The sequence below is a fragment of the Pimephales promelas genome, chromosome 14 (assembly GCF_988280905.1).
Source record: "Pimephales promelas chromosome 14, fPimPro1.hap1.1, whole genome shotgun sequence".
NCBI lineage: Eukaryota > Metazoa > Chordata > Actinopteri > Cypriniformes > Leuciscidae > Pimephales > Pimephales promelas.
The window spans coordinates 28,205,657-28,233,413 of record NC_142782.1 but is presented as its reverse complement, the minus strand read 5'-3'; the positions used below and the strand labels follow the sequence as shown (position 1 = coordinate 28,233,413).

General features: G+C 37.3%; 1 protein-coding gene across 1 annotated transcript; it reads right to left on the bottom strand.

Annotated features, from left to right (window-relative positions):
- Positions 1-104: 104 nt before the first annotated feature.
- Positions 105-27,757, bottom strand: qsox1 (quiescin Q6 sulfhydryl oxidase 1). Its single transcript, XM_039663963.2, has 12 exons — positions 27,386-27,757; positions 26,292-26,392; positions 25,027-25,075; positions 24,276-24,378; positions 22,778-22,868; positions 22,335-22,480; positions 18,149-18,283; positions 16,344-16,473; positions 9,859-9,981; positions 8,632-8,770; positions 4,637-4,813; positions 105-1,205 (listed from the first exon to the last, which is right to left on the bottom strand). Exons 1-12 carry the CDS (start codon positions 27,672-27,674, stop codon positions 331-333), a joined length of 2,358 nt encoding a protein of 785 aa, XP_039519897.2. The 5' UTR covers positions 27,675-27,757; the 3' UTR covers positions 105-330.

Below are 27,757 nucleotides of genomic sequence, written 5' to 3'. Positions count from 1 at the left end.
TTTGAGTGGTCATATAAAAACAAATTTTGTAGGAAAAACAATTAAAGACATTCATTACAATTACAAAAATGCAAGATGAAGTAAAACAATTTTTAAAAATTCAGACCACAAGCAGCCCTTCATGGACAAGTGCGGGGTCCGTAAAATGACACGTTGGCATTTTTCCGTATTATCCTCTTAATTACCATAAAATCAAAAACAATACTTTGTAATCTCTCAATTTCTGTGCATCGGTACTTTGGCCCTGAAACAGTCAAGTTCTCTAGTAGCCACAGCTTGTGAGATTTGGTCGTCCTTGCTGAAAGTAAAAGTTTACGCTGGAGCGATGCTCTAGGCCAGAGACAATTTAGCCCGCCGCAGCTTTATCCTCATTTTAAAATACAGGTACATGGCGAGCAGACACATGGTGGAGAGGAGGTACAGCAGGACACACAGGCTCACATCCAGCCTGGAGAATCCCACGCTGAGCAGGGACATCCAGCGCTTGCTTTGGGGTCTGGGGTACGCTTCTATCCAGAGGTTCTCTTCCTGGCTTCCCAGGTCTCGCTTCACCCTCCAACCTCCCTCGAGCTGGAGGTCTTCTGCATCCTCCTTCTTTTGCAGACTCCTCCGTCGCACCACGCCAGACATGGCTGCAGCTTGAAGGGCTTTGGCTTTATAGTGTTGGCTTACAAAGGAATCCAGGTCTACTATGTCCTCCTGGCGCTCCCGTAGTTTCAATCCCACAATTCTTGGCTTGTGTTGGGACAGGGGCCGCTTCGGCTTCTCCCACGGTGCCTGGTTATCGGTTGGGTCTTCTCCGGCCACCCCCATTCCCTCCAGCCCCGCAGGGTACGGCTCACCGGCCTGCTCCTCCAGTGCTGGCTCTTCCTCTTCCTCCTCCTCCTCCTGCTGCTCCTCTTCTTGAGGCTCTTCGGCAGGGTGGTTTTCGTGAACCTCTCGAGTTTTCCGTTCCAACCCACGCCCGGCTTCATTCTCCATCCGAGCGGCCGCAAGTCGATTCCTCTGATGGATGAGAGCCTGGGTCTCGTCCTGCAGGTAGTCCATCAGAATGTGAGCTGCAGAAAAGTAGTTTCGGAGGAAGTTCAGCACCTGCTCTTGGTTCCAGTGGTGCTCACCGGTCCTCTTTACACCATGACAGCTAGGACACAGCTCCGGAGGCGGCCACTGAATCTTAGGGAAATGGGGGTCCTCACTGAGTTCTCCTGTGTGAGATCAGGAAAAACAGCCATCATAACTGGAGTTTCATAATTCATAAACAGTGAAGAGAGGAGTTTCATAAACCAAATCAACCATAAATCAAAAGAGGAGTTGACAACGACTTACAAAATCTCTCACACCTGAAATTGTTAATTCAAAGTAATTCTTGAAGCCTATTTAAACAAGAAATCTCAGTCTCATTAGCGTATTAAAAAACAACATGTCATGTAAATTGTAAAACATTTATACATCAAGGTAGTATTTATTGTAAAACCTTTAATTTATCCTGTTTTAAAAAATAAAAAAAGACTATTATTTTTCTAATACAATAAATAAAACTATTAAATAAGCAACAAATGAGAAGAATTATTAACAATGGACATTTAAAAAAAAACCCTCAAACGTATATTGTTCTTTATGCATTAAAACAATAAGAATTTGAGGGTGAAACATGCTCAATTGTTGTGAAAATAATTCCATATAAATTCCAATGGCTTCATTTATATATAATATTTATTTTAAATACATTATTTATATTTTAAGTTTTCATGAGAGTCACCTGTTAATCCAAATTTAGTGACAAACATTGTTTAACCCAAGGTTAAAACTGGCTTTAACCCAGGTTAATAAGACAAATGATCTAACTTAGGGTTAAGTAGTGCGAAAAGCCCAAATTAAATCAATTATATTAGTTGACAGCTTAACATATACCAATAACACTTCATTTCCCAGAATGTTCTGATTTACCTAATATGATCATTAATTTCAAATCAATATTTCGTTTAATAAAAGTATCTGAAAACAATCATTTTGGATTGAATTAGTTCATAACAAAATTAATTCGGTATATCAGAAAGACATCGCAAATAATTAGTCAAAATATAGCAAAACCAGGTGAAAAAATGGTTGAGTGACTTTGTTTAATTTCTTCCTGTCATTCAAAATTCGGAATTTTCCCCAACCTTGAGGTGTTGTAAGAACCATGTGTGTGTGTGTGTGACAGGTCTAAAGACATGATCAATAGACCTGTGGGCTCTCCCAGAGGGAGGATCGTGAAGATAATAGATGAGGTTGGGGTGAACAACACACCCCTCCCCATCCACATGCACACGCACCAGCCTCTTCTCTTCACACCCCCTATGAACATGCCACCATCTCCAAATTGAATATGAAAGCCAGCACCTCTGGGCTGCAGCTCTCCCTCTAATGAATTACTATTTTTTTTTTCCCGTCAGATGTTTTCTTTTCCTCCCTCCCCCCATAAGCCACCCGGACGGAGGCATCCACTAATAAATTGCTTGTGGCGGATGTCAGGGGGTGGCCAGGACACTACAAGAGGTGGCAGCAGCAGTTCGTTTACATCCCTCCCCCATCTCTTACGTAGATTAATCTGATGTATATATGCATGTGTGGACGTACTCTGCATACCGCACTTTACATAAGAGATACATCAATTTTACTATGCGTCTAGAGGAACTGCCTCGCACTGTGACAGCACTCATTTCTGGCTGTGATGTGATGCAATGCCTATGAAGATCTTACTTTTAATCATAGAGGCCTTCAGCTGTAGCACTGTTAACATTGATACGAAAGCTTGCTGGGGCGGTGCATTAATATTCATGCGTGTGAATGGGGATAAGGAGTCGTCAGGACAGTTCCGGTAAGCATGAGTGAATGTGAGTGTCGATGGGTGGGCAGCACTCCTGTGTTCAGATGAAGGGTGGATTGGAGGACTTACTACACAAACACACTGCATAGGCTAAACCTCTTCTTGGGATTTTCATAAGAACTATAACCAGAAAGGAAACAAGAGGCATGATGACTCATTTCCTACTAATTTTGTAGTATGCGAATAATATGCGTCACAACGCAATATACCATGAAACGTATTTGTCTTCCTTCTGTAGACGTCTCCCCCTCGACAAGTGGGCTGAGGCCTGTTGCTTGGGCCTTTATGCCAGTTAAATTAATTGTGCAGCAGTGATACTAATAGGCCACTATTCATGCCTGGTTAGCTGCGTGTTTGTGTGCTAGATGGGAGGGAACTACTAAAGAGGCTCACGATTAGGAGTAGAAGGAGGGTCCCGCTTGGGGACCGAGAGAAATAAAGGGTGTTGGAGGGTGGGAGGCGGAGGAGGAGGGGTATTAGGGGGGGAATGGAGTCCCACCCACCTCACACACACACACACTCTGAGTTAGCCACTTGGGCCAGAGATTACAAAGCAGAGGAAGGCTTGATGCTGGCGGCGTGGCGTGTGCCACCTGCTGTCCCAGGCGTCTGGGGAATAGAGGGCCGCGTGCCCCAGGCAGGAGACACTGTTGCAGTATCAATTGTCAAGCGGCAGGAACGACTCTCCCGGGACACAAGAGACAGTAAGACCTAATCAGCAGAAGTGACAGGGGACCCAGAGACACAGAAGAGCAATAGGGGGACACGCATGGGGGGGACTTTTGTCCAATTATTCATGACTTCATGGCTGGTAAAACGGAACAGACGCTAAAGAGGCAGGAGACATCAAAAGAGGACAAACAAATGAATTAAGCAAGTGTGAAGAGAGGCAAATAACTCCCTTTATAGCGCTTCCGGACAACAAGTTGTCAGAGAGATAACTAAGATTTGTATTTATTAAATGTCACTTTTATTAGTGGATTCTTATTAAGACTGTAAGGTAATAATGTTCGTATCAGAACAATAAACGAGTATTACTTCAAAATAAAATTTAGATTTAAATTAATTAATTCAGAAGACCATTTTTATTCAAAGTGACATAAAATAACTAGATAAAATGAAAAAGAAGGTGTGAGAAAAAGAAAAAAGGATGTATTTAAGTGGAGGGATAGAGAAAAAGAGAGATAGACGGATAGAAGAGAAGAGGACAGCTGGTGTCTGCCCAGAGGATCGTCGAATTAAAGGGATTTAAAGGCAAGAAGCTGCACTGGTGCTCTGGAGAGAGAAAATCCACCCAAAAAAACGACTGGACTTTTCTCCAGCTCTATATTATGGTCAGGAGTGACAGGACTGAATAATATCCTTGGTTAAAGATTATTTGTACACACTTAAAAGCCAATTTATTAGAAGTAGAAATATTACAAATAAACCGGTCAAAAAAAAAAGTTTTGAATTATGAAATGATAGCTGATAGATATACTGTTCAAAATGAAGACAAAAAGCATTGTGACACTTTCTGCTCACATGTGCATGTCCACAGTTAATTTTGATGAATGACACCTATTGTTACTCTGCTGTGTGAACTTGAGGGAAACTGACTGACACACACTGACTGCGATGGTTCAGATGCAGGGAATTAAATTTTAACGTGTGTTTTCTAATTTTAAGTTGAAATAAATTTCAAAACACTGTCCAAAATTCTTTTTGGGACCCCACTGTACCGTTAATGTTTAACACTTGACATTTGTTTACACTGAAAATACTGACCTGCCAGGCGGTTGTTGACCCGGTTGTGGTGAGACCACAGCCAGAGGACAGCGTGAGACAGCGAGTTCACTTGATCCATGCTCTCGTGGGCCATACTCTCAAAGTGAGTTGCACAGGTCCTGCATCCAAAAAAACTGCTGACATAACCTCTTATCGCCTGCAACACTTCCTGAGGGTCTGAGATCAAGAGACAGAAAGAGAAGAAAAGAGGAAATGGACAAAAAGAGACAGTAAAAGAGGAAGTTAAAAAATTATGAAAGTGTGACTGCAAAAGAGGCATTACCAACTTTGGGTGCATGAAACATTTATATTTGAAGAGTTCAGATGCAAAAGCCTCTAAATGTCATTTGAAATTTTCTTCTTGAATGATGATTTTGATCAAGCTTGTATATTTAAGTTCAGTAATTTCACTTAAATAACAATTAAAAGGTAATCATCATTGCCATTTAAGTGAAATCACTGAACTTAAATATACAAGCTTGATAAAAATGGTCATTCTAGAAGAACATTTCAAATGGCACTTAGAGGCTTTTGCATCTGAACTCTTCATTTATACGAGAACAACGTTACTGCATTAATGAATGCGATTCTTTTTTTTCTGCCTTTTTTCCCGGCATCCTTTGGCTAGCGTTACATTATAAGATCATGCTCTTATTCTTGCAAATGATTTTAAACCATTCAAGACAAAAGAAAACCCACTGTCTGTGAATGTCCTCTCTATATGTGACAAACACACAGAAAGGATGGTGTCAGTATTGTGGGCACAGACAGCGCACCAGAATCGAGTTCTCTTTCACGCTTGACTGAACAATAACACGCACAATTATGTCAAAATGTCAGTTTTGTCGAGTGTCCTCATAAGAGCAGTCTTAAATGAGTTAAATAAAATCTTAAATGAACAAAGAGTTGTGAGAAAATGGGATGTGTGGCAGTGGCTGTTTTTAAAGGGACAGCAGCCACTGATGTCTGTCATTAATGTTAATGAAAGAACGAAGAGAACCGAGAAAACTACTCACTGCTCTTGACTAAAGAACTTTTGTAGCATTTAATATTAATTCATCTATATTTCATTTATAATTTATGAAGTGCAGACTGTTTGATAACTATTGAATTCCTGAGGGCACAGTTGTTAAAAGTGGTTATATTTTTTGAAGCCTAATAAATGGTAAAATTGATAGCTTTTAAAAATGTTTAAAATTAGAAGAAAAAAAAATTTAATATATACTGTCTTCATGTTGTTTCTACATTAATTTGGAGATTAACTGTGAAATTACTACATTATTAAAAGCTTACATTAATATTTTAATCTAGTTCATTTGGTAATCAATTGACAGCACTAATTATAATATATCAATATTATATTTCATAACAAAAAACAACAACAATAATAATAGCAAGTTAGCAACTGATATATAAAAAAATTTTTTTTTACGATATTATTAAATTACGTATATTGCTTACAAGGCATCATTTCTCATAATAAGCTTCATAACAACATACTATATAATTTTACATTTAAAAAATAAATTATACAAAATATAGCATATGATCCTCTCCTGTAAAATGTTAGTTTTAACATTTAACCTGTTAATTCAGACCTCTCTCCGGATCCCAGATTACCCTACACTAATTCCTAGGCATCTATTCTGTCAAACACAACACATTCTAAGGACAAGTCCGTGCAGGTACCAGAAGTGAGACAGGTCAGTTCTCACCCCGAATGCTCTCTAAGTTAGGTTAGTGTTGCGTTTAGTGCACTTCTTTCTTCTGTGTTTAGCTGGTGGACATAATCCAGAGCATTGCCAGTGGACAGATGGACACCCCATCCCTGGCCTTCCATCTGCAGGTTACATGACCCCCCACCAACCGCTCGCACAAACACAAACACGCATCCACACGCTGATGCCCCCTCCGCTCTTCTTCCGGCCACTGTAAGCTGCTGGATTAAGTGTGAGTGGAGAAGCTGTGTTCACTAAGTCTTATATTAACCCTTCAGTTTCCAATAATCTAAACAAATCCCTCTCTTATACCTACTCACAGTTACATTTCCAGCAGCAAAACAAGGCCCAAGAATAACAGTGGCACACTGGTTTCCTGGAATGAGACACTTCGGTGTGTATTTGTATTGGATCAAGAAGGGTTTTTCAACTAAATGCACCATAAATGCTTGAGGAAAGCACAGACGGCCACACACACAGCCTAATACAAATGCATGTCCGCCTTCCTTACACAATAGAGAGGGCTCATCTGTCTCCAAAGGGCCTTGAAGGTTGTGACACAGGGGAGCTGATGGCAGCTCTCGAGGTCACCAACAGGCCAAGATGAGCCACATAATTCAGTCCCAGCTTCTTTAGACCACTTTGATTTACATAAGCCTGAAACCGCACAAAAAAAATTACAAACTAACAAAGCAGACTGTGCGACACATCTCCTGACTGATGTTTCATTGATTTGTTCTTTTAGCATTTTGCATTTCTGAAAGATAATGTTGCTTTTTACAAGCCTGAAAAAAAAAGTCAGCATGAAATCCAAATGGACCTTTTCAACTTTTTCATTTAAAAAAATTCACAAAAATGTACCATTAATTGAAGTTAATTTAACAAAACGGCATAAATTAAATAAATATGGTTTTCTTCAAAATATGTGTGCCAAAAACTTTAGCGTTTTTAAGTTCACTATAGTGATAAGCACTTCCTGTTTCACTGGGCTCTAAATATGAAGTGACACACAGGCCAAATTCCTATAGTCATCCATCACTATGGGACAGACCTGAGAATAGTCATGATGTGTGACAAAAGGTTGTTGAGATGCACAAATCATGAAATGGCTATATGATAATGGTTAAATTGTTAGAATAATCTTTTCCACTATCTGGCCAATAATTAAGAAGTTGAAATCAACTGGAGATGGTAACAATCAACCTGGAAGAAGAAGTGTCTATATTGGCCCACATGTCCTGAGCAGAATAGTTTGAGACGCTAAAACCTGTAAGGATCAAAGTATTTGAGAAGCTAGTTATGTCTTGGGGTCTGCAAAACTATAACATTTTAGTTACCTATGTAACCACAACTTGTTTGGGAAGTTTGCAATTAAAAAAGTCTTTGTTGACATCAAACAGCAAACCCATCCACCTGAAGTTTGCCAGGATCTTTCAGTGGGACTGGGCTTTATGGTCAGATGAGACCAAAATAAATCTTTTTTGGAAAAACACTAGAGGTGGGTTTGGCATGGACAGAAACCTAGCCATGTAGAAACATACCTCATCCCCACAGTGAAGTATGGTGGTGGATCTTTAATACTGTGGAGCTCATTTTTATCCAAAGACCCTGGACGGCATACATGGTATCATCAGCTACCATCAAACACCTGCAGATGTTAAATCAAAATCTGACAAAGCCTGTCAAGAGGCTTAAACTGGGTCGTGGTTGGATCTTCCAGCATGACAATGATCCAAAGCACATCTCAAAATGAACAACAGAACAGTTCACTGACCACAGAATGAAGGTTTCCACCATAAATATAGCAGTCCCCTGACCCAATCCCCATTAAAAACCTGTGGGATACGCTGAAAAAAAGTCCACAAGCAGACCTCCGAATCTGAAGGATCTGGAGAGATTCTGTATGAAGGAGTGGTCTCAGATCTCTTGCCATATGTTAATCAACCTTAAATCTTGGTAAAGTTAGGTTGCACAAAGTGATACTATGGAAGTCAATGAGACCAGAAACTGTCTGGTTACTGATATTCTTCTAAATATCAGAAAATCGGCTGAATGGATTCGAAAATGGTAAAACTCAACTGTTTAACTCTGGGGGAGTTGTAAAATGAGCCTATTTCCAAAAAAAAGGGGAGTATCCCTTTAAGGTCCATAACACCATTCTGTCTTTGAGCAAGACATTTGGAAGACTACTGGTTTCAATGTTTAAAAATAGAAGGGAGCATTCTGTTAATAACTTGATGTGTAGTCCAGTTGAGGCGCTGTGCATATTAATAGTACCTGTGCTGCCAATTTCTTTAGCCTGCACCGTGAGCACATGGAAGAGTGTCCAAACAGCACAGGGGTATCGACGGTATTGGGGTTGAGATCCCTGGCAGCCCACCCACCGAACACCTTCAGGCAACACTGCATCGCTCGTCTTAAAACACACACACACACACACAAATGAAGTCTCAATTGACTTGTGCTTCACTTAAACGACAAGAATCAATTGAAGTCAATCAATTTTCCTTTCAGTCACTCCACAAATGAAGTAAGGTGGATACTGCAATTAAAGCAGGTATGAGTGTTACAGGAAATGAAAGATCCTCAAATTACATTTCATTTAATGAGTATATAAAAGCAAATATCAAACATTTAAACTCTTTGGTCTGGTTTGGAATGAATCCTGATCTCCCATTGGCCAGTCTCTTGTGCAAAGTCACTCAGCAGTTAATTGGTGGGCGTGTCTATAAGAGGCAATGATCTTGATGACACCAGCCCTTTTCCTTATAAGATGCCTTCCTACTTCCTCATTGATTCATTGACTGGGTGGCTAAAAGCTTATGATGTCACTGACTGCTCCAGAGTATGTTTGTGTGTGTATGTAGGCATTGAGCCTCATGACAGCATTATATAATCTTGTTCAACCAAAAATGAAAATTCTATCATCATTTACTTTCTTTCATCACAAAAGAAGATATATCAGAAATGTCAAAAGTGTTTTTTTGCCCATACAATGAATGCCACTAGAGTTTAATGTTGTTTTGTACCCCATTGACTTTCATTGAACACCTTACCAGTTTGGAACGACAGGGCAGTGAATAAATGATGACAGAATATTCATTTTTGGATGAACTGTCATTTTAAGTAAACACAGCTCTTTTGCCTAAATTTGAACATCTAACCATAACATATCATCACTATGTCTTAGCCTTATGAAATGTTGAATGGCATGGCTTGAAATTGTGCTTGCAGCAGCTTAAATAGTTTAAATAAATGTTTTAATAAATTTAAATGAGTGACAGCATCCCAATACACTGACCTCATGACCCAAGTCTAAGTGGAGAAATGCTTACGTCGAAGTATTGATAAATTCAGGTGCCTTTTCAAATAACTGCATTACTTTGCTAGATCAAATGTCTGTCAAAATTCTTATTTATAATTTCTAATATAGTCATAAATGGAAATAAAAAATTCAAACCAGAGCACTTTCTAAGATTTTCTGCTCAAGTAAGCTTGACTAACCTGTACAGCATTGTCCAGCACATCTCTCAAATCACTGTATCTGATCTCCGTCCCATTCTGTAGTTGTAACCAGTTGTCCATGGTCTTCAGTGCACTCTTTACAGACGGACGACCTGGGAAATACTACAAACAAAAAAACAAGCACACACACACAATCACACACTTGTGTTTGGGACTAGGCTAAACTAAAGGATCTCATCATTTACATAAGTTATTTTAAACCTAATAAATGTGGTATTTCTGCAACGCCAGTAGCTTCTGTCAAATGGTGAGATCACTAGATTTGTTAATGTGCTACCAGAAGACGCTAAGTAACAATGAAAGTACACATTGCAATGCTCTGAAGAGTTATTATACATATATAGACACGCACACATATACATTGATCACAGTTACAGGACATGCTAACCTTTATTAAATGTTGTATAAAAAAATAATAACAATACTAACAAGAATAATTATCATGGTCATACTTTAGATTAATGTCCAATTCTCACTATCTGACCATTGAGCTAACTATTAGCTACAACTTTTGCCTCAATAAACTCCTAATATTGATAGTTAGTAAAGTAGCAGTTAGGTTTGGGTTATTATAGATTTTGATTATGGTCATGCAGAATAAGGCATTAACTTGTGCTTTATAAGTATTAATAAACAGCCAATGTCCTTGTAATATGCACGCAAATAAGAAACTAGTAAATAATGAGAATTGGACCCTAAACTAAAGTGCTACCACTATTATTATTGTTGTTATAATCGATAGTTATTGATTATTATTTATTGTTAAAATAATTCATGTTCTTTTTTTCTGGTTAAAAGACAACTTTCAATGATTCATTTAATACTATTTTTTTTAAGTAACTAGTAAAGTGACATATTACATCTAAATAAAACAAAGTATCTGAGATACTTTAAGTAAGTAAGTTCAGAGGCGCTATATAAAAAAAAAGATGAAATGAAAACTCAATATTCTGCAAACCTGTAATAATTAAATATGTTAAGACAGAAAAATCCTTTATGTATTTAATCTCACTTTATTAACCAAAGCCTTTTCTGGTTACCTTCGAATATGCAATTCAACCATACTGACTTTAGAATAACCTCATGTTTGTCTCAGTTTTTCATTTTTCAAGTGTTTCTTCTCCTGCGATATTGTACTGCATTACTTTTAAAAGTGTTAAGTATTAAAAGTATAATTATTATTAATGGCACATTACAAATTATTACACATAATAATAATAATTATTATTATTAACAATGACATCATAAAACAATGATAATAATATGAAGAGTTCAGATGCAAAAGCCTCTAAGTGCCATTTGAAATTTTCTTCTAAAATTATCATTTTTATCAAGCTTGTATATTTAAGTTCAGTAATTTCACTTAAATGGCAATGAAGATTACCTATTAATTGTCATTTAAGTGAAATTACTGAACTTAAATATACAAGCTTGATAAAAACGGTCATTTTAGAAGAAAATTTCAAATGGCATTTAGAGGCTTTTGCATCTGAACTCTTCATATATACTATTCAAATTTGTTTTTTAAACCAATGAAACAAAGCAACACTGAATGTACTATTGGTAGATGCACAATTTTGTAGTGTTAAAGAATGTGTGTGTGGAAGGCTCTAGAATCTCAGTGAAGTAATGACCAGCCTGAGCCATGTGGCACAAGGGAATGGACAGATTCAATGGCCCTGGACGGACGCCAGTGCTGACCTTACAATTTTGTGTCTGAGCTGGGGCCACAAAGCCAACGCTAACACTCCGTCATGGCCCCATAAACACAGCCACATTAGTGCAGGCCAATGCCCGTGTGTGTGTGTGTGTGTGTGTGTTTGTGGGGAGGCCCCAGAGGATCCCAGAGGTGCACCTTTCTTTGATTTGTGCTCTTGCGTCTTTTCAATTTTCCTGTGGCCATCTGTTCAGCATGGTGCGGCCTTCTATTCATCACCCTCTAACAGGATCTCTATTAAAACGCAGCTCACTTAAAAAGGCCTTGCAGAGATTTACTTAACCCCAACGCCCCACTCCATTCTGATTTGTTTCCTTAATCTGGGAGATTCGGCCATTGAGAACGCAGCCAAGGAGGAAAGCTAATCAAAGCTGCACAGGTGGGAAAAGTAGAAAGTCTCTGAGTGTGTGTGTGCCATTTAATAGATCTGTGCACTGGTCTAGCCTCTAACTAGTGTGAAAAGCTCATTAACAGACCTGGATGCTGAAGAGGGTAATCTGGGATTGCTCATACAAAAGCCATTGTTCAAAACTAGGTGAAAACTCTGTTCTGGATCTCTGCAATCAAAACAACACGAGAGGAACGAGAACGAGAGGCTGTGGAATCATTCTGTATTGCTGCAAAGTCTCTTTTACCTCCAAAGCACTTTGAGAGCCAGTTCGGAGCCTGTGCCTACTCGCGAACCAGTTCTTTGCGTTTCGAAAGCCAAAGAACCGGTTCTCGGACAGGAAAATTGGTTCCAAAGCGGACTAGAACCGTTCTTTTACCACAACATGATTATGTCGGGGGCTGGGGTCGGGGTTATTGTAATTGTTATGCTTGAATTTGGCACAAGCGTATCTACACAATGACGTAAAAACATCGTTCGCTCTCTTGTCATTGAAAAAACAAGCAGGTACTGAGAAGGTTTGCAAGTTGAACCAAGTTCCATAGAGAAATGGACTCAATATTTAATTATAATAAATATTATTTATTCATTATACTTTAATGTTCATTATTTAAAACTTTTAATAATCTGTTAATCTGTTTATAAAACCTATTACATAATACTAAATAATTAAACCCTACTTTGTTGCTGATAAAACATACTGATACCGTATTTGGTTGTCAAATGTTACTGACTTTACACGAATACAAAAAATTGGACCAGTTTGTTAAAGTTAATAATCGCACAGAAAAGTACATTTTTTTGCAGATGCCACGATACTCTGCTATTCAATGCAATAACATTCAGACATTTTTAAGCGTGACTTATATATACTTTTAGGGACGTCAGAAGAGATTATCTTTTCAAGAAAAGACCATGTTTTGAAAGATACCCTGATATACGGACAGTTTCTTGAACAGTATTTTCCTTGTATCCAGTATTTTTAAGAGTATATTTAGCCTCTGCATATTCCATTTACCAAAGCAGGGATATAGATCACTAACCACAAACAGACCTTTCCAATCACTGTCCTTACTGATTCAGCTCCCCGCTCTCCCTTCTTCCTCCCCTTCGGACCATGACAATCCACTTCACCCTAGCAATATGTCATCTCCAATCCGATTAGTATCAGCATTCAAGAAGCCACAGTCTCTCTCTCTGCAGTGGTTCAAAAGAGATGGCATCTGTTGGCCAAGCCCTGAGGAAGACCCCCGTTTAATCTCACCCGCTGGGACTCAAATACAAGTGGGCCATGTAAAAGCCCTCTAAACTGTTTCCCTGTTATCACGGCACTAACCAACAGCAGGTGCTAGGTGTCCCCCAACATTAGGGAAGTTGTTCGAATGAAAACAGGAAACGGAGGATCAGACATTTAGGACACCACACCCGGAGATAAAAGATGGAGGCACGGCTGGATCTGGACCTCAAATTGCCTTCTAATTCCTTGTTTTATTCTCTCCCTCTTGCGTAGCAGGAAGCCTCTTTCAAGAAAGCAGGATAAAGATGGGTAATCCTAAAGCCTCTCTGTAATGCTCTCATGTCTCCAAGATCCACTCTTTTAATCCTGAAATACATGTTCTGATTCATACAAATCCGGATTGTGCTGCAAACCCAGATACGTTAAGCAACAGCGTGACCGAAGAAAACACTGCTGTGTCAAACTCCACTCTGGCAGTAAACCGCTGTGCTATATATAGTATACAGTACACACACACACACACACACACATATATACACATACAGTATATACACACACACATACATAAATATGTATATATAATATATATATATATATATACACACACACACACATAAATACATATACATACATACACGTATAGATACATATATATATATATATATATATATATACACACACATACATACACGTATTCATACACACACACACGCATATATATATATATATATATATATATATTGGAGCCAGACCGATATATCGGCAGACCGATATTATCGGCCGATATTAGGCATTTTCCAAACTATCGGTATCGGCAGTTATAATGGCTGATAAATGAATATTTCAAAAATAAAATAAAAACGAACGAAACACGCTTGAACCATGTCATGAGTGTTGGAGTTGTACAGTTTGTCCACCAGAGGGCACTCTAGACCGTTCCTGTTGGCAACACTCGTTGAGTTGGTCACGATACATACATTGCTTGAATAGCAATTAAAAGAACATCCCCATCAGTTCTCTTAACTCAAATAAGCATGACAAAATGTGTGACTATCATGTCCAGTTTAAAATAAATAAATAAAATATCGGCCGATATATATCGGAATATCGCATTTTAAAACCCAAAAATATTTGTATCGGTAACGGCCTTCAAAATCCTTTATCGGTCGGGCTCTAATATATATATATATATATATATATATACACACACACACACATATACACAAACACATATATATATATATATATATATATATATATATACACACACACACACACTTATATATTTATATATACATATAAGGGCTGGGCATCCAAAATAAAAGTTTGTGTTTACGTAATATATGTGTGTGTATAATTACTTTGTATATATAAATACACACACATGCATGTATATTTAAGAAATATTTGCATGTATATATTTTATATATTTATACATAATTAATATTATGTATAAATATAAATATTTGATATATTAAGAACACATTTTTTCTTATAACATACATGCATGTGAGTGTATTTATAAATACAAAATAATTATACACACTACGCACACATTAATTAATCGTTGCCCAGCCCTATATATATAAATATATATACACACAAACACACACACACACTCATACATACATTTTAAATGATACAATAATAAATAATTAAAAATAATAAAATAAAAAAGAAAACAGCTATTCTTTGCATCTTACCAGCATCATATCTTATACACATACTTTTGTTTGTAATTTTAAAGACCCCAGGACGAAGGTTCAGGACGAGAGGGCAGGTTTACAGGATTACCCCATTACATCAGTCTGTCTGCATTCTAAGCATCTTAATCTAAAGTGTGTTTAGCATTCAAGCCACTGTACAGAACTTCAGCTCAGAACACGGAGTGTGTGTGTGTGTGCGATGTCTGTGCTTGTTCCTCCGTGCCACCATTAATCTCTCCATGCTTTGCTTTAGTGGGGTTAAACACTTCCTCTTCACAGAGTGTCAATTAATGCAGCCAGCGTGTCTGTTTAACAAGGCAGCTCAAAAGAGCAGGCCAAAAACAGCAAGGACACTCTGAAGAGGCCCAGCTAACACTGGAATACCAGAGGGAGCCGGGAGTATTGACAAAACTAACCACAGTTAATGGGAGGCCTGCCCAGGGCCCCTGCCACTCCTCCAGGCATCTGTGTAGACCTTCCCTGGAGAGCCCTAAATAATCAGAGAGATTGGCAGTGCTACGCAGGACAGACGCAAAGCCAGCGAAAGGTCATTGTCTCAGAACTCATCAAAGAGATCCGTGGCACGTGTCTGATCCAGTAGAGAGCGGTGAGAGAAAGAAAAAAGACAACATAATAGAGAATATTCTAGTGAATCTCAATGTTAAGAAACTCACCCTCAAAATCAAAAAATATGCAAGACATATTTATTATCATTAAAATAAGGTCACATAATACCATGAAACCTTAACTTCATATTTATTTGATTCCGAGGTGAACATTTCTTCTGAGAAAGATTGTGAGAATATTTAATTTAAAAAAATAAATATATGAGGAAACAATAGAACCGTAGGCTACACCAATGCTGTGAAATACCCAGAATCAAAGAAATATTAAATAACTCAAATAATTATGCTTTTAGTATGCATTGGATTATTTTCAGCCTAAATTATTTTCTTTTCATAAAAAAAAAAAGAGTATCATTTAAGTTGGACAAATCGTTTAAAAATAATATTCAGCTCTTTGATCAGCGTTTTACAAGGAAAATGCTAAATGAATTCCTTGGATGAATTCTTTAATATCAGAAAATATCATCTAGTTTCACATCAAGTGCACATGCCACTTTGAAAACATTTCAGCATCAAGCTTTTATTACTGCTGTACCATTTCTGTCATAAGTGCTAATAGATTTTCTCCCTGAATCATCCATTTGACCACAAGTTTTACTTTCTAAAAATCAGACTGATCTCCAAGATCATTTAAGGCCACAAGCACTGAAAAACACCTACATGTCAATATGTTCAGTGTATCTCCCGCTAGTGGTTTGTCATGTGAACTGACTTGGCTAATGATATATAAAGGATAATAGATATTTAAAAAACTAGATGTTTAATGTGTGTGTTTACTGATATGACTCACCTTAGCCAGTACATGCATGTACTTTTTGAGTGCAATCAGATCGTCTCCACTGATGCGGATGTGACCAGACAGCTCTACACGCAGAGAATAATGCAGCGCTGATTCCAAATCAGACATATACACAGCCGTCCTAAATACACACACATAGAAACCTCTGTAGGACCATAAATCATGAGAGGCAACTACGAAAGTCCACGATTTGATTGGTTAAAATTTTAAAGGTTCACCCAAAAATGAAAATCATTTACTCACCCTCATACTATCCCCAATGTATATGAATTTCTTTCTTCAGGAAAACGTGAATAGTGAAATTCAATAGGTGCTGCTAGGTTGACGCTTGAAAAACCACACATAGTGATCATGATGGTAATCATATGACCCCAGTGGTTGAATCAATGACTTCTGAAGTGAAATGACAGGTCATTGCATCCAGTATACTGCTATTCAAGCGTTCTTGAGAGGGACGTTGTGATGCGTGATGGAAGTGTGTTGAGGAGCTTTTGCAAAGAAGTGGTGGTCCTCTGTGCATCTGCAGTACCATCATGATCGCTGTGTGCGTTTTTTTTTCAACCATCACCTTTCATTATACAGACTCACAGAATTGTTTAAAAATCTTTTTTTGTGTTTTCCTGAAGAAAGAAATGCATATACATTGGGGATTCAACTATAACACAATAATGTGTTATAGTTAAAATGGGTAGTTCACCCAAAATTAATTTTTTCTCTTTAACTATCCCTTTAACTATATACATCATTGTTGTTGAAAGCATGAATACATTAAATAACCCTTAAGAGATAGTTCACATAAAAATGAAAATTCTCTCATCTTTCACTCACCCCTCATTTCATTCCAAACCCATAACTTTGGTTAATCTTCAAAACACAAATTAGGATATTTTTAATGAAACCTGAGATGTTTGTCCCTCCATTGAAAGTCCAGGTTACCAAAACCAAAAATGAAGATATGAATTAAGCGGTTTAAGTATTACGAGGAGATAATATCACTTCTTGCGTCCATGAGAACCAATGAGGTTCGTTTTAGCATGTTGCGAATGCACAAGCTTCTGTGTTTACCTTATGTGATGGCTTCCCATTTGCTCTAAGCATATATGTGAACGAAAGCCTAGAATAATTGTTCATCATATAAAGTGATTGTATCTCTTCATAAGTCATACAGTGGATTCACACTGGTTGTCGGCGTTAACACTTCTCATTTACTTTAAATGGGTGACGACATACGCTGCCGAACTGAATTGTGTGCTCCGTTGCGTTGCATCACTGGTGATGCTTGCGGCAGAAGTTGAACATTTTTCAACTTTTCAAGTGCCAAACACAGGCGCCGTCAACCAATCAGATCGCCTATGCAAATACCCTAGTGAAGATGCTAGCCAAAAGTGATCATGCAACACTGGAAAAGTAATGTGTCGAATCAGCACCAAGTATCAGACACTGCCTCCATTAAGCATTGACGCCCCGTGTGAATGCAGCGTTACGGGTTTGAAACAATATGAGGGTCAGTAAATGATGACATTTGACCTTTTTGGGTGAACTATCCCTTAAACAAATGAAGCTCTGATTTATGAATGTTCATATTTGAATTTTCATTAACTTCTGATTTGTTAAGTAATAGTAATAAGACTTAATAAAAATGTGCATCCTGTAACAGCTTGTTCAGTGCATTTATGTAAATAATTTAATTATGCATTAATATGTTAATTATGTCTACATGTGGGAAGACAATGAACAATTTAGAGGCTTAAATGGCTCAATGGTTGATTAGTGTACGTCAGCTTGTGTGCACTAACTTGTTAAAGGGCCTCCATTCCTCTAGATTTGTGTTCTTGATGAGTTCAGTGATGGGAGTCTGGGGTTTGCCTGACCGCACTACCCCTGGCAACCTCTGGAGGGCATATGTGTAGAAGGTACGAGCTTCACTGAGTCTAAGAAGGGAGGAGAAAAAGGAATGAGGGTCAGTCACACAACCACTAAACATGACGAAGTATGTGACAACATTTGAAAAAAGAATGTGGAGTGGTTGTCATGTCTGTCAGACTCCAGAAGAGCTCAAAACCCCGTTTACAGAGTTGCTGTTTGTTGAATCAGTTCAATTTAGGACAGGAATTACAAGAAGAGTTAAGGTTAAGGTTTGCGTCTGGATTAGAAAAAAGAGATAGGGTAGACAGTCCGTCTACTTCCAAATATAACTACTTCCCTACTATATAGTATGCAAAATGCAGTATGTCAAAATACATATTCATAAAACAGTAGGTAAAGAAATTCCCTACTGCATCTCACAGGGCAGAAGCAGCATGTTCGGATTGTAATCAAACTACATGCATACTTACAGAACATACTGGGTCGAGAAAAATGTTCATCAAATGCATTACATACTCTGACAGTTCGTGAAGTAAAGTTATAGACAGGAAGTATGTAAAACATTTAATTTTTGACTAAAGCGACTATTATTTCGGCCTGGCAGATTCATTTACTGATGTATGGACATTCTGAGATGCATTTTTAAAAATGACTTTAATAAAAAATTCCCATGTCAAGGGGAGTTTAAAAAATAACAGTATAAATTCTATATTATACTGACAGGTAGCCTTATGGATGAAAAAAGCCCCAATTATTGTAACAGATTTAGAATTTGGAGTTAAGTAAATAGTACAAATGTTTAATACACTATCAGCACTAAAGGCTATTTTGCATGGCATGTGCCCAATAATTTTAAGTAGATTAACAAACAATAAACAACTCTTATGGCACAGTATGAAAATTATATAAAAGAAAATTATATATTATTTCGGTAACACTTTACAATAAGGTTCATTAGTTACTACATTAGTTAACATTAACTAAGAATGAATAATACTTCTACAGCATTTGTTAATCTTTGTTAATGTTAATTTCAACATTTACTAATACTTTATTAAAATCTTGTTAACATTAGTTAATGCACTGTGAACTAACATGAACAAACAATGAACAGCTAGATTTGTATTAACTAACGTTAACAAAGATGAACAAAAACAGTAACAAATGTATTGCTCATGGTTAGTTCATGTTAGTTAATACATTAACTAATGTTTAATAAATGAACCTTATTGTAAAGTGTTACCATTATTTCAGATGATATCTTTTAAAAAATATTCATTATAAAACTTATAGAATAAAATCTTTGCCTGGTAAAGGCAGGCACTTTGAAAAATATGCTTAATAGACTAAATAGAGTGGTACAGAAATGACAAGGTGGTTCTTACAGTGAAAATGTTCAGTGCATTTATATACTGTTAAAAAAATGTGGGGTCTTTTATGATTTAGAAAATATTTTAGATACAAATTATCTTATGCTCACTAAGGCTGTATTTACTTGCAAAATAAGCAAATAAATTTATTAAGCAGTAAATAAGCCAAATGCGGCTTAATATTTTGTAGATTTCTTCAGGATTCTTTTATGAATAGAAACATAAATGTAACAAATGTCTTTACTGTAACGTCTGATCATTTGAATGCATCCTTGGTAATATCTTACACTATATTTAAACACCATACTAATACTGTGTTTGACCCCCTTTTTGCCTTCAGAACTGCCTTAATTCTACGTGGCATTGAATCAACAAGGTGTTGAAAGCATTCTTTAGAAATGATGGCCCATATTGATATGACTGCATCTTGCAGTTGATGGAGATTTGTGGGATGCACATCCAGGGCCTGAAGCTCCCGTTCCACCACATCCCAAAGATGCTCTATTGGGTTGAGATCTGGTGACTGTGGGGGCCATTTTAGGACAGTGATCTCATTGTCATCTTCAAGAGACCAATTTGAAATGATTCGAGCTTTGTGACATGGTACATTATTCTGCTGGAAGTAGCCATCAGAAGATGGTACATGCATGGTGACCATAAAGGGATGGACATGGTGGTCTTAAACAATGCTCAGGTAGGCTGTGGCATTTAAACGATGCCCACTTTAGGCACTAACGGGCCTATAGTGTGCCAAGAAAACATCCCCACACCATTACACCACCACCACCAGCCTGCACAGTGGTAACAAGGCATGATGGATCCATGTTCTCATTCTGCTTACGCCAAATTCTGACTCTACTATCTGAATGTCTCAACAGAAATCGAGACTCATCAGACCAGGCAACATTTTTCCGGTCTTCAACTGTCCAATTTTGGTGAGCTCTTTTATATATATATATATATATATATATATATATATATATATATATATGGCATTATATCTGCCATCTCTAGATATAAAACTGACTCTTGAATTCTTGACACTCCAGTTCAAAACTTTCTTAAGAATTCTGGAAATTAATGATGTTAAAAAGCTACTTTCCCCCAAAAATATTAATTGTGTCTAGGAATGCATTAGGAGCTTATACTCCCATGTCTCACTTCTCCTGTTTTCCACTATCATCCATTTAACTTTCCTCCTCGGATGAGCAGATGGTGGGTGTGGCGTGCTGATGAGATGTCATTACTGATCATTACCCTCTTGACTAACCCTGGCAATCAAACAATAAACACCACTGTGCATTCCTGAGTCTCTCGCACAGGCGGACACACACTCCCTCATCTACCCAGGCTTCAATCAACCCTCAACGGGGAAACGGGGCAAAGCCTGAGGTCCCCAGGGTCTGATGGCACGCTTCTGAGACCACGAGGACCTGTTCTGCTCGGGGAGATCGTGAAGATAGTGTGTGTGTGTGTTTGTGTTTTTTGCGCATGCTACACAAGATCAATCACGCATTCAGACCTGACGGCACGCCATCTGTTGCTCTGCAGAGCAGGGACTGTTTGGCAGGTGAAACGCAAAAAAATGAACACTATTGTTTTGTGTAGAAGATTAAAACCCCCTCCACACACATGCGCACACCCTCTGCACACCATCAAGAAGGACGGAAACAACATAAGCCAACCATAAATCATTTCTCTTTTGCATTTGTCATCTAAAGAGCCCCACACCCGTGCCAAGTTATTTTTCTCAAACAAGCATAACAAAGCATGCAAACCTCTGATTTATGCTCCTGGTTAGAAATGATTATGAAAGCTCTGTGATCTTGAATAATGGCATGTATTAAAACTCTGTTGTCTCATTAACATTGCCAGATGTTGTGGAGGTTTTTCCTGCAATGGCTAATGATCATAAAACTGAGAAGATGGGATCAGACAAATGCTAAATACTTAATTATAAGAATCGAAGAGTTAAATGCCTCGGCTTTAGCTCATGCACCAAGATGCTTCAAAATGAACAAATCTTTTGAGAGTCATTTTGTTCATTCAACGAACAAAATGACTCGAAAAAGGTTTGTTCATTTTGATGAATGAGTTCGAACAGGAGTCATACAGCACAGAGCAAGGCGAGCATTTACGCTTATAAAACTTAAACGCTGTTATTTATTTTTGAAATGACTGATCGTTTCGCTAGATAAGACCCTTATTCATCGCCTGGAATCGTTTAAAGCCCTTTGAAGCTGCAATGAAACGGTCATTTGGACCTTGAACTGTCTGGTACCCAGTGAAGTCCATTATATGGAGAAAATCCTGGAATGTTTTCATCAAAAACCTTAATTTCTTTTCAACTGAAGAAAGAAAGACATGGACATCTTGGATGACATCAGGGTGAATAAATGCACAACACTATCAATGCTGAAATTAAGCTGTCAGGTCAGCGCTCTAAGTTGTTTAAGTTCATTATTATTATCTTGTCTTGTGAAACTTTGCAAATTCTGCTGTGTGTGTTGATGTTTTTTGGAGGAGGCGTGGCTTTGGAGACGCTCTGAAGGGAGGGTGGGATCATATGCTTTCAAAGCTAGCTCGCTATTGCTTGCCGCTCCAAAAATTGCTTACCCTACCTTTAATTTACATGATTTAATGTACAATTTAATCCTGAAAATCTCCATGAAATTAGTCATTGCAAAATCATGTAAACCGATTTTACATATGCTGTAAAGATGAATAAAGGAAATGGAGCACTTACACTTTTATTCTACAGAAGTATCTGGACGGGTAGTACAGGTAGCAGGAAGGAAATTCGGTCACACCAAGCCTGGACACCAAACTTGTCTCTGTGTCCAAAACCCTGCGCACAGCTATGTTCTCGTACTGCAACAAATCCAATGTCACCTAAAGAAAAACAATCCAACGTCACTTAAAAAAATATCTACAAATCTAATCCAACCTATTAGATTTAGAACATAGTAAATTTGGTACAGAAAAATCCTCTTCAATAAAAGTTATTCCGTATTTTTCCCATCAAGTCTTAATAGAAAGATTGAGGCTTGAAAATACATGGAAAAATTATGAACAAATTAGTCTAAACCTATTGTTTTGTGTTCCATGAAAGGAAAGTGGACTTGGAACGACATGGTGAATACATAATGACATGAATCTTTAAATCATCTTTGTGTAAACTGATCTCACCTCTCTCCCCACATAGGAGTTTTCCCTCTCAAACACAAGAACGAGGTGCTTTACATTGTTGGTCTGAAAAAAGTTGTCGATCTCTGCCACACTGTGGAGAGAAAATGTATTATATTCAAAAAAGTAAAGATAATGTAATGCAAACTGGTCTATAATGAAGACACGGTCTGACTCTGTAGTTTGCTCATATCAAGACAATTTACTAAAAGTAAGTCTTGAACTAATTTAACTTTAATGCTAACGTTTTGTTAACACATATAATATATACACACATATATATATATATATATATATATATATATATATATATATATATATTTTTTTTTTTAATTTGTGGAAGGGCATCCGACATAAAACCTGTGCAAAATCGTGTGTGTGCGAAGCAGACCCTGCAAATGAACACGAATAACGGTAAGAAAACGAATCTATATTTTTTAATCCCTCTCTAAACTATTTCTGACATTTCTGTGCTTTTTCTATTTATTGGCTTTCCGAGGAGCTTTATATTTAACCCTCTGATGGTCCTCGGTCACTTCTGACCGAATAATTTTCTGTTTTGAATTTTAAAAAAAATCACTGCTTCATCTGAATGTTACGAAACTTGGTGACATTTCTGGCATTAGGGATGTGAGCACACAAAAAAATTGAGTTCATGATCCGAGCATGCTAAGAGGTCTTCGGTCAAAAATGACCCCCATAGGAAATTAATGTGAAACAATTCTTTATCACTATTTCTAAAAATAAAAAATAAAAAAAACTTAATAAGAAATCGTTTTTGAGATTGTTTCAAATATGTATTCAAACCCACCAAAAAAAATGCTGTACATGCCATCTAGTGGTTACACCATGGTTCTACGCTTTTTCGCTATACTGTAACCAGATGGTGATTTTCTTGATGATTTTCTTCAAAAAATATTTTTTTCTGAAGGTTAGACTCTATATTAAACTAAATTACTGCATATTATATATATATACTGTATATTTTTCCATGACAAAAATAGACCATAAATATTGCATAAATACTAATAAATTCAATCAAATGGTCTCAAAATACTCAATTAAAAGAATAAATATTATAGAACAAAAACAAATTGCATTGGTTTTTACTGGGATGGAGGAAGTTTCATTTTTAGGTGTCCGGTCACTTTTGACCGGGAAGGCTCAGGACGTGAGTCCTAAACGAAGACCATCAGTGGGTTAAAAATTTCCTGCAATGATTTGACAGATGACACCAAAATAGAGAAATAAGTATGATGCAAGTCAAGTTTATTTATGGCGTGTCCTTTTCCTTCCCTGTGAGCATACGACAGACCTTTTACACAGCAATGTCAACTCATAGCACACAAAACCATCATGTTCGCTGACCTTTTATATTACAGAACTTATCTAAGCAACAAAGATTCAAAGTACAAAAAAAACAAACAAACAAAAATAAAATAAGATATGCTTAAAAATCTGCTTTAGAATGCTTTAGGAAAGTAAGACATTGTGTTCTAACCTAGCTGCCTCTAAAGGTGGACAAGCTGGTGGCCAAGCCTCATGTTGCTGCTCCAATTTATTGATAATGTAGTGCCGAAGGCCTCTCACATCCCTTGCAGGTCCTACATGGACATTCAAAATATGTTCACACATCGATAAAAGTCATCATGCACATCACAGATCTGATTTGGATTGGATATTAAAAGGGATAGTTCTCCTGAGAATGACATTAATGGGAGAGGTAAGGTGAGATTTTTAGTGTACAACAAAACGTAGATTTCTTTCTGTTTCTCACACTAAGCTGTCATGAATTCAAAAGACTGGATTACTATTATAATACTTTTTGGTGGCAGGACAGCAGAGGTTAAGCTACAAACAACTGGGTTGTAAATGTACTTTAATGCTTTATTTTCGGTCAGTAAAATACTAACGCTAAAAATGTGACCACAAGAATGTGTGGCACAAGGCTTTTTCGTTTGCTCTCGACAACTGTTGCTGTGGTCTTGCAAACAACCAATTTATTTACTGTGAGATATTCAGCTTGCTTTGACTACATGTGGAATTTCCAAATTCTTCCTAGTCTATTTTGGCTGGAACGGTTTAAAACTTTATCTTCTACTCTTCTCTTCTAATCCTTGAAATGTGGGAATGTTTCTGACAGACAGAAGAATGTTATAAGGGTTTGGAACAACATGAACATCAGTAACTGAGACAAATGTTTTCATTTTGGAGTGAACTAAAAATAAAAGAATAAAGAAATCCATTTTTACCACTGAACTGCTGCCCCATGGACTCATTGGTTGAATAAGCAGGGAAGTACTGAGAGAGACAGAGGGAGATCATTAGCTTTGCTACTTGAGACCTTCACATCAGTTGGCTGCAGTGCCTCACTGACAGCTTTAGTCAACAGTTCCCAGATGCAAAAATACTCAAACAGTAGAGGAAACTGTAGTGATGATTTCAGGATGTGTTCTTGAAGGAAACTGATGGCAGGTAATAATTCAAGGAACGGCAACAGCTGAATGTTTACATGGAGAAATTTGGACAAAGAACTGACAGATTCTGTTACATCAGTCCGTTCCTCTGGCTTCCGAATAGCCCAGACCCATAGTGCATGACTGAACAAAGAACAGTTATTCATGAATAAAATGGATTCATCTGTGTGGAAAAACCTCAACAAGTCAAACTATTGCAATCTGCAATGGGCCTCATTCATGAAACACAAGCAGAATGAATTTCTGTGTAAATCATTTGTCATGGCAGCAAAAATTTAAGAAGATTTTATGAACAATTTACAGACAGTTTCTTCTTATAGTTCATGAGGCCCAATACAATTTTTAAACTTGACTTTATAACATCTTCATTTCCATTTATTGCCAATTGGAGTTCACACGCATTCACATACTTAACTTTGACATTTTATAAAATATGCATAAGGTTTCACACAAGAGAAAATTGCATTGCTCGGATGTTGCTTGCATTTTCAGAGTTTGGAACATATTAAATATCAACTTTGTCTTGAAAGTTTCAATTATGGTTGTATAAAATCAGCAATGCATCAAATTATGAAATATCACAATTCAAAAGTTTGAGGTTGGTAAGATTTTTGTTGAAGTGTGTTATGCTCACCATGGCTGCATTTATTAGATCAAAAACAGGTTTTCTATAATGCATTTCACAATGTAATTTATTGCCGTGATGGCATATCTGAATTTTAATTAATTTGAATTTGTCACATGATCCTTCAGAAGAAATCATTTTAATATATAATCATAAAAATGTTGAAAACAGTTGTTGCTAAATATATCTGTGGAAAATATTCTTGAATGAATAGAACAGTATTCATTTGAAATATAAATAATCCATAACATGTTTTTATGGTCACTTCTCATCATTTTAATGAATCAAAAAAAAAAAAAAATCTTACTGACCCCAAAAATTTGAACATTAGCCCATGTTATTTTACAGAAAAAACAGGAAAAAAACCCAGACAAACCACAACAGCAACAGTAATTGTACTCTAACGGCACACTACCTTCAGCGTGGGATATCCTGTGATGCCGAAATTGGTGCAAACTTTTCTGTTGCTTTCATCAGCACAATCAATAGCAGCCAGATCCACAGCAGGCTTCCATTCTACAAAAGCAACACGACACAGAATGCTGAGTTTATGAAAATGAATGAATGCACAGAATGGTGCTGATAACGTTTTAGCAAATCAATTTCAGTTGCATGATGTTGTAAGGTTGCAAAAATTAAGTTTAAAGGCTGTGTTATAACACGCTCCAATAACCTTTCACAAAGGGGACTTCCAGGAGTCAAAAGAGCCTGCCAACAAGTGTTTTTCATGAACAAAGATTCCGTCAGCCTAGATTAGCATCTCCAAAACATCAAAACTAGAGCAACAGAAGAGGAACAAATATATATGCTCCTCAATGTGGTGGTGTCTCAAAACCTAAATGAATAACTGCCTATTTGGTATGGATTAAAGTTAATTGACTCAATGCACCAATGATGTCTGGCCAGGTACTCACTTGGCAGACAGCTGACTATGTCATGTGATACACACTATTACACACTCATTTACTAGGTAGACAAGACAACTTAAGTTTTGAGACGTTGCTTATGTGTGTGTATAGTTGAACGCCTTTGCAAAAAGTAGGCAGCTCACTAGGTCATTATATCATCTAGCTGTCTGTGTCCAACGGAGAAAGCTAGATTAGTTTAACAGCTTAGTGAAAAATCAATCATTGAGGTAATTAATGTGCAGGTTGAAGGTTTTCAATGTGTTGAATTCAGAAGTCTAAAACCATCACATTCGGCGAATGTGAAAAGCGAAAAGTGTTTGCAACTCGCCGAATCATGTGTTTAAAATGTCCTTTAAACCCTGTGGAAGATTACTGCCATGTTGTGTTTATTTCTTTTTATTAACAATGGTGGCTAATGATACCAACAATGCCACTTTTAGTATTGTAGTAACAAAACAAGTATGATATTTCTGAGGAAACCGGTTACCATTGTAAACGATATTGTCGACTATTTTGCAGTTGCACTGAGGCTACAGCACACGAACAGCTGTTTTACTTTGCTACAGTAGCTTCATGGTATGGAAATATAGCGAATACTAACCTTTAATATCTCTGGCGAGGCTTTTCCAGGTGGGTGAGAAGGCGACACAGTGTCCGCACCAGGTCGCGTAAAACATCACGAGACGAGCCGCGCTGGAGTTATACACCACCGAGTACACGTTCTCCGGTGATAAAATAATAACTTGATCCGACGCTGTGTACAGCCCAGCATCGGTGATTAAAGGACAAATAATTAAACAAGAAATAAAAGCACATAAAAAAGAGTTAAAAGGATTTAATGTGTTTTTTGCCGTGTAACAAGACGTGGCATCGCAGCTCCACCGCGCCATCTTCCCGTATTTCAGGTCAAACTAAACTAAGTTCATTAGAAAGTGATAGAAAGTTTACTGCGACTGGTCACACGTTCAGCTCC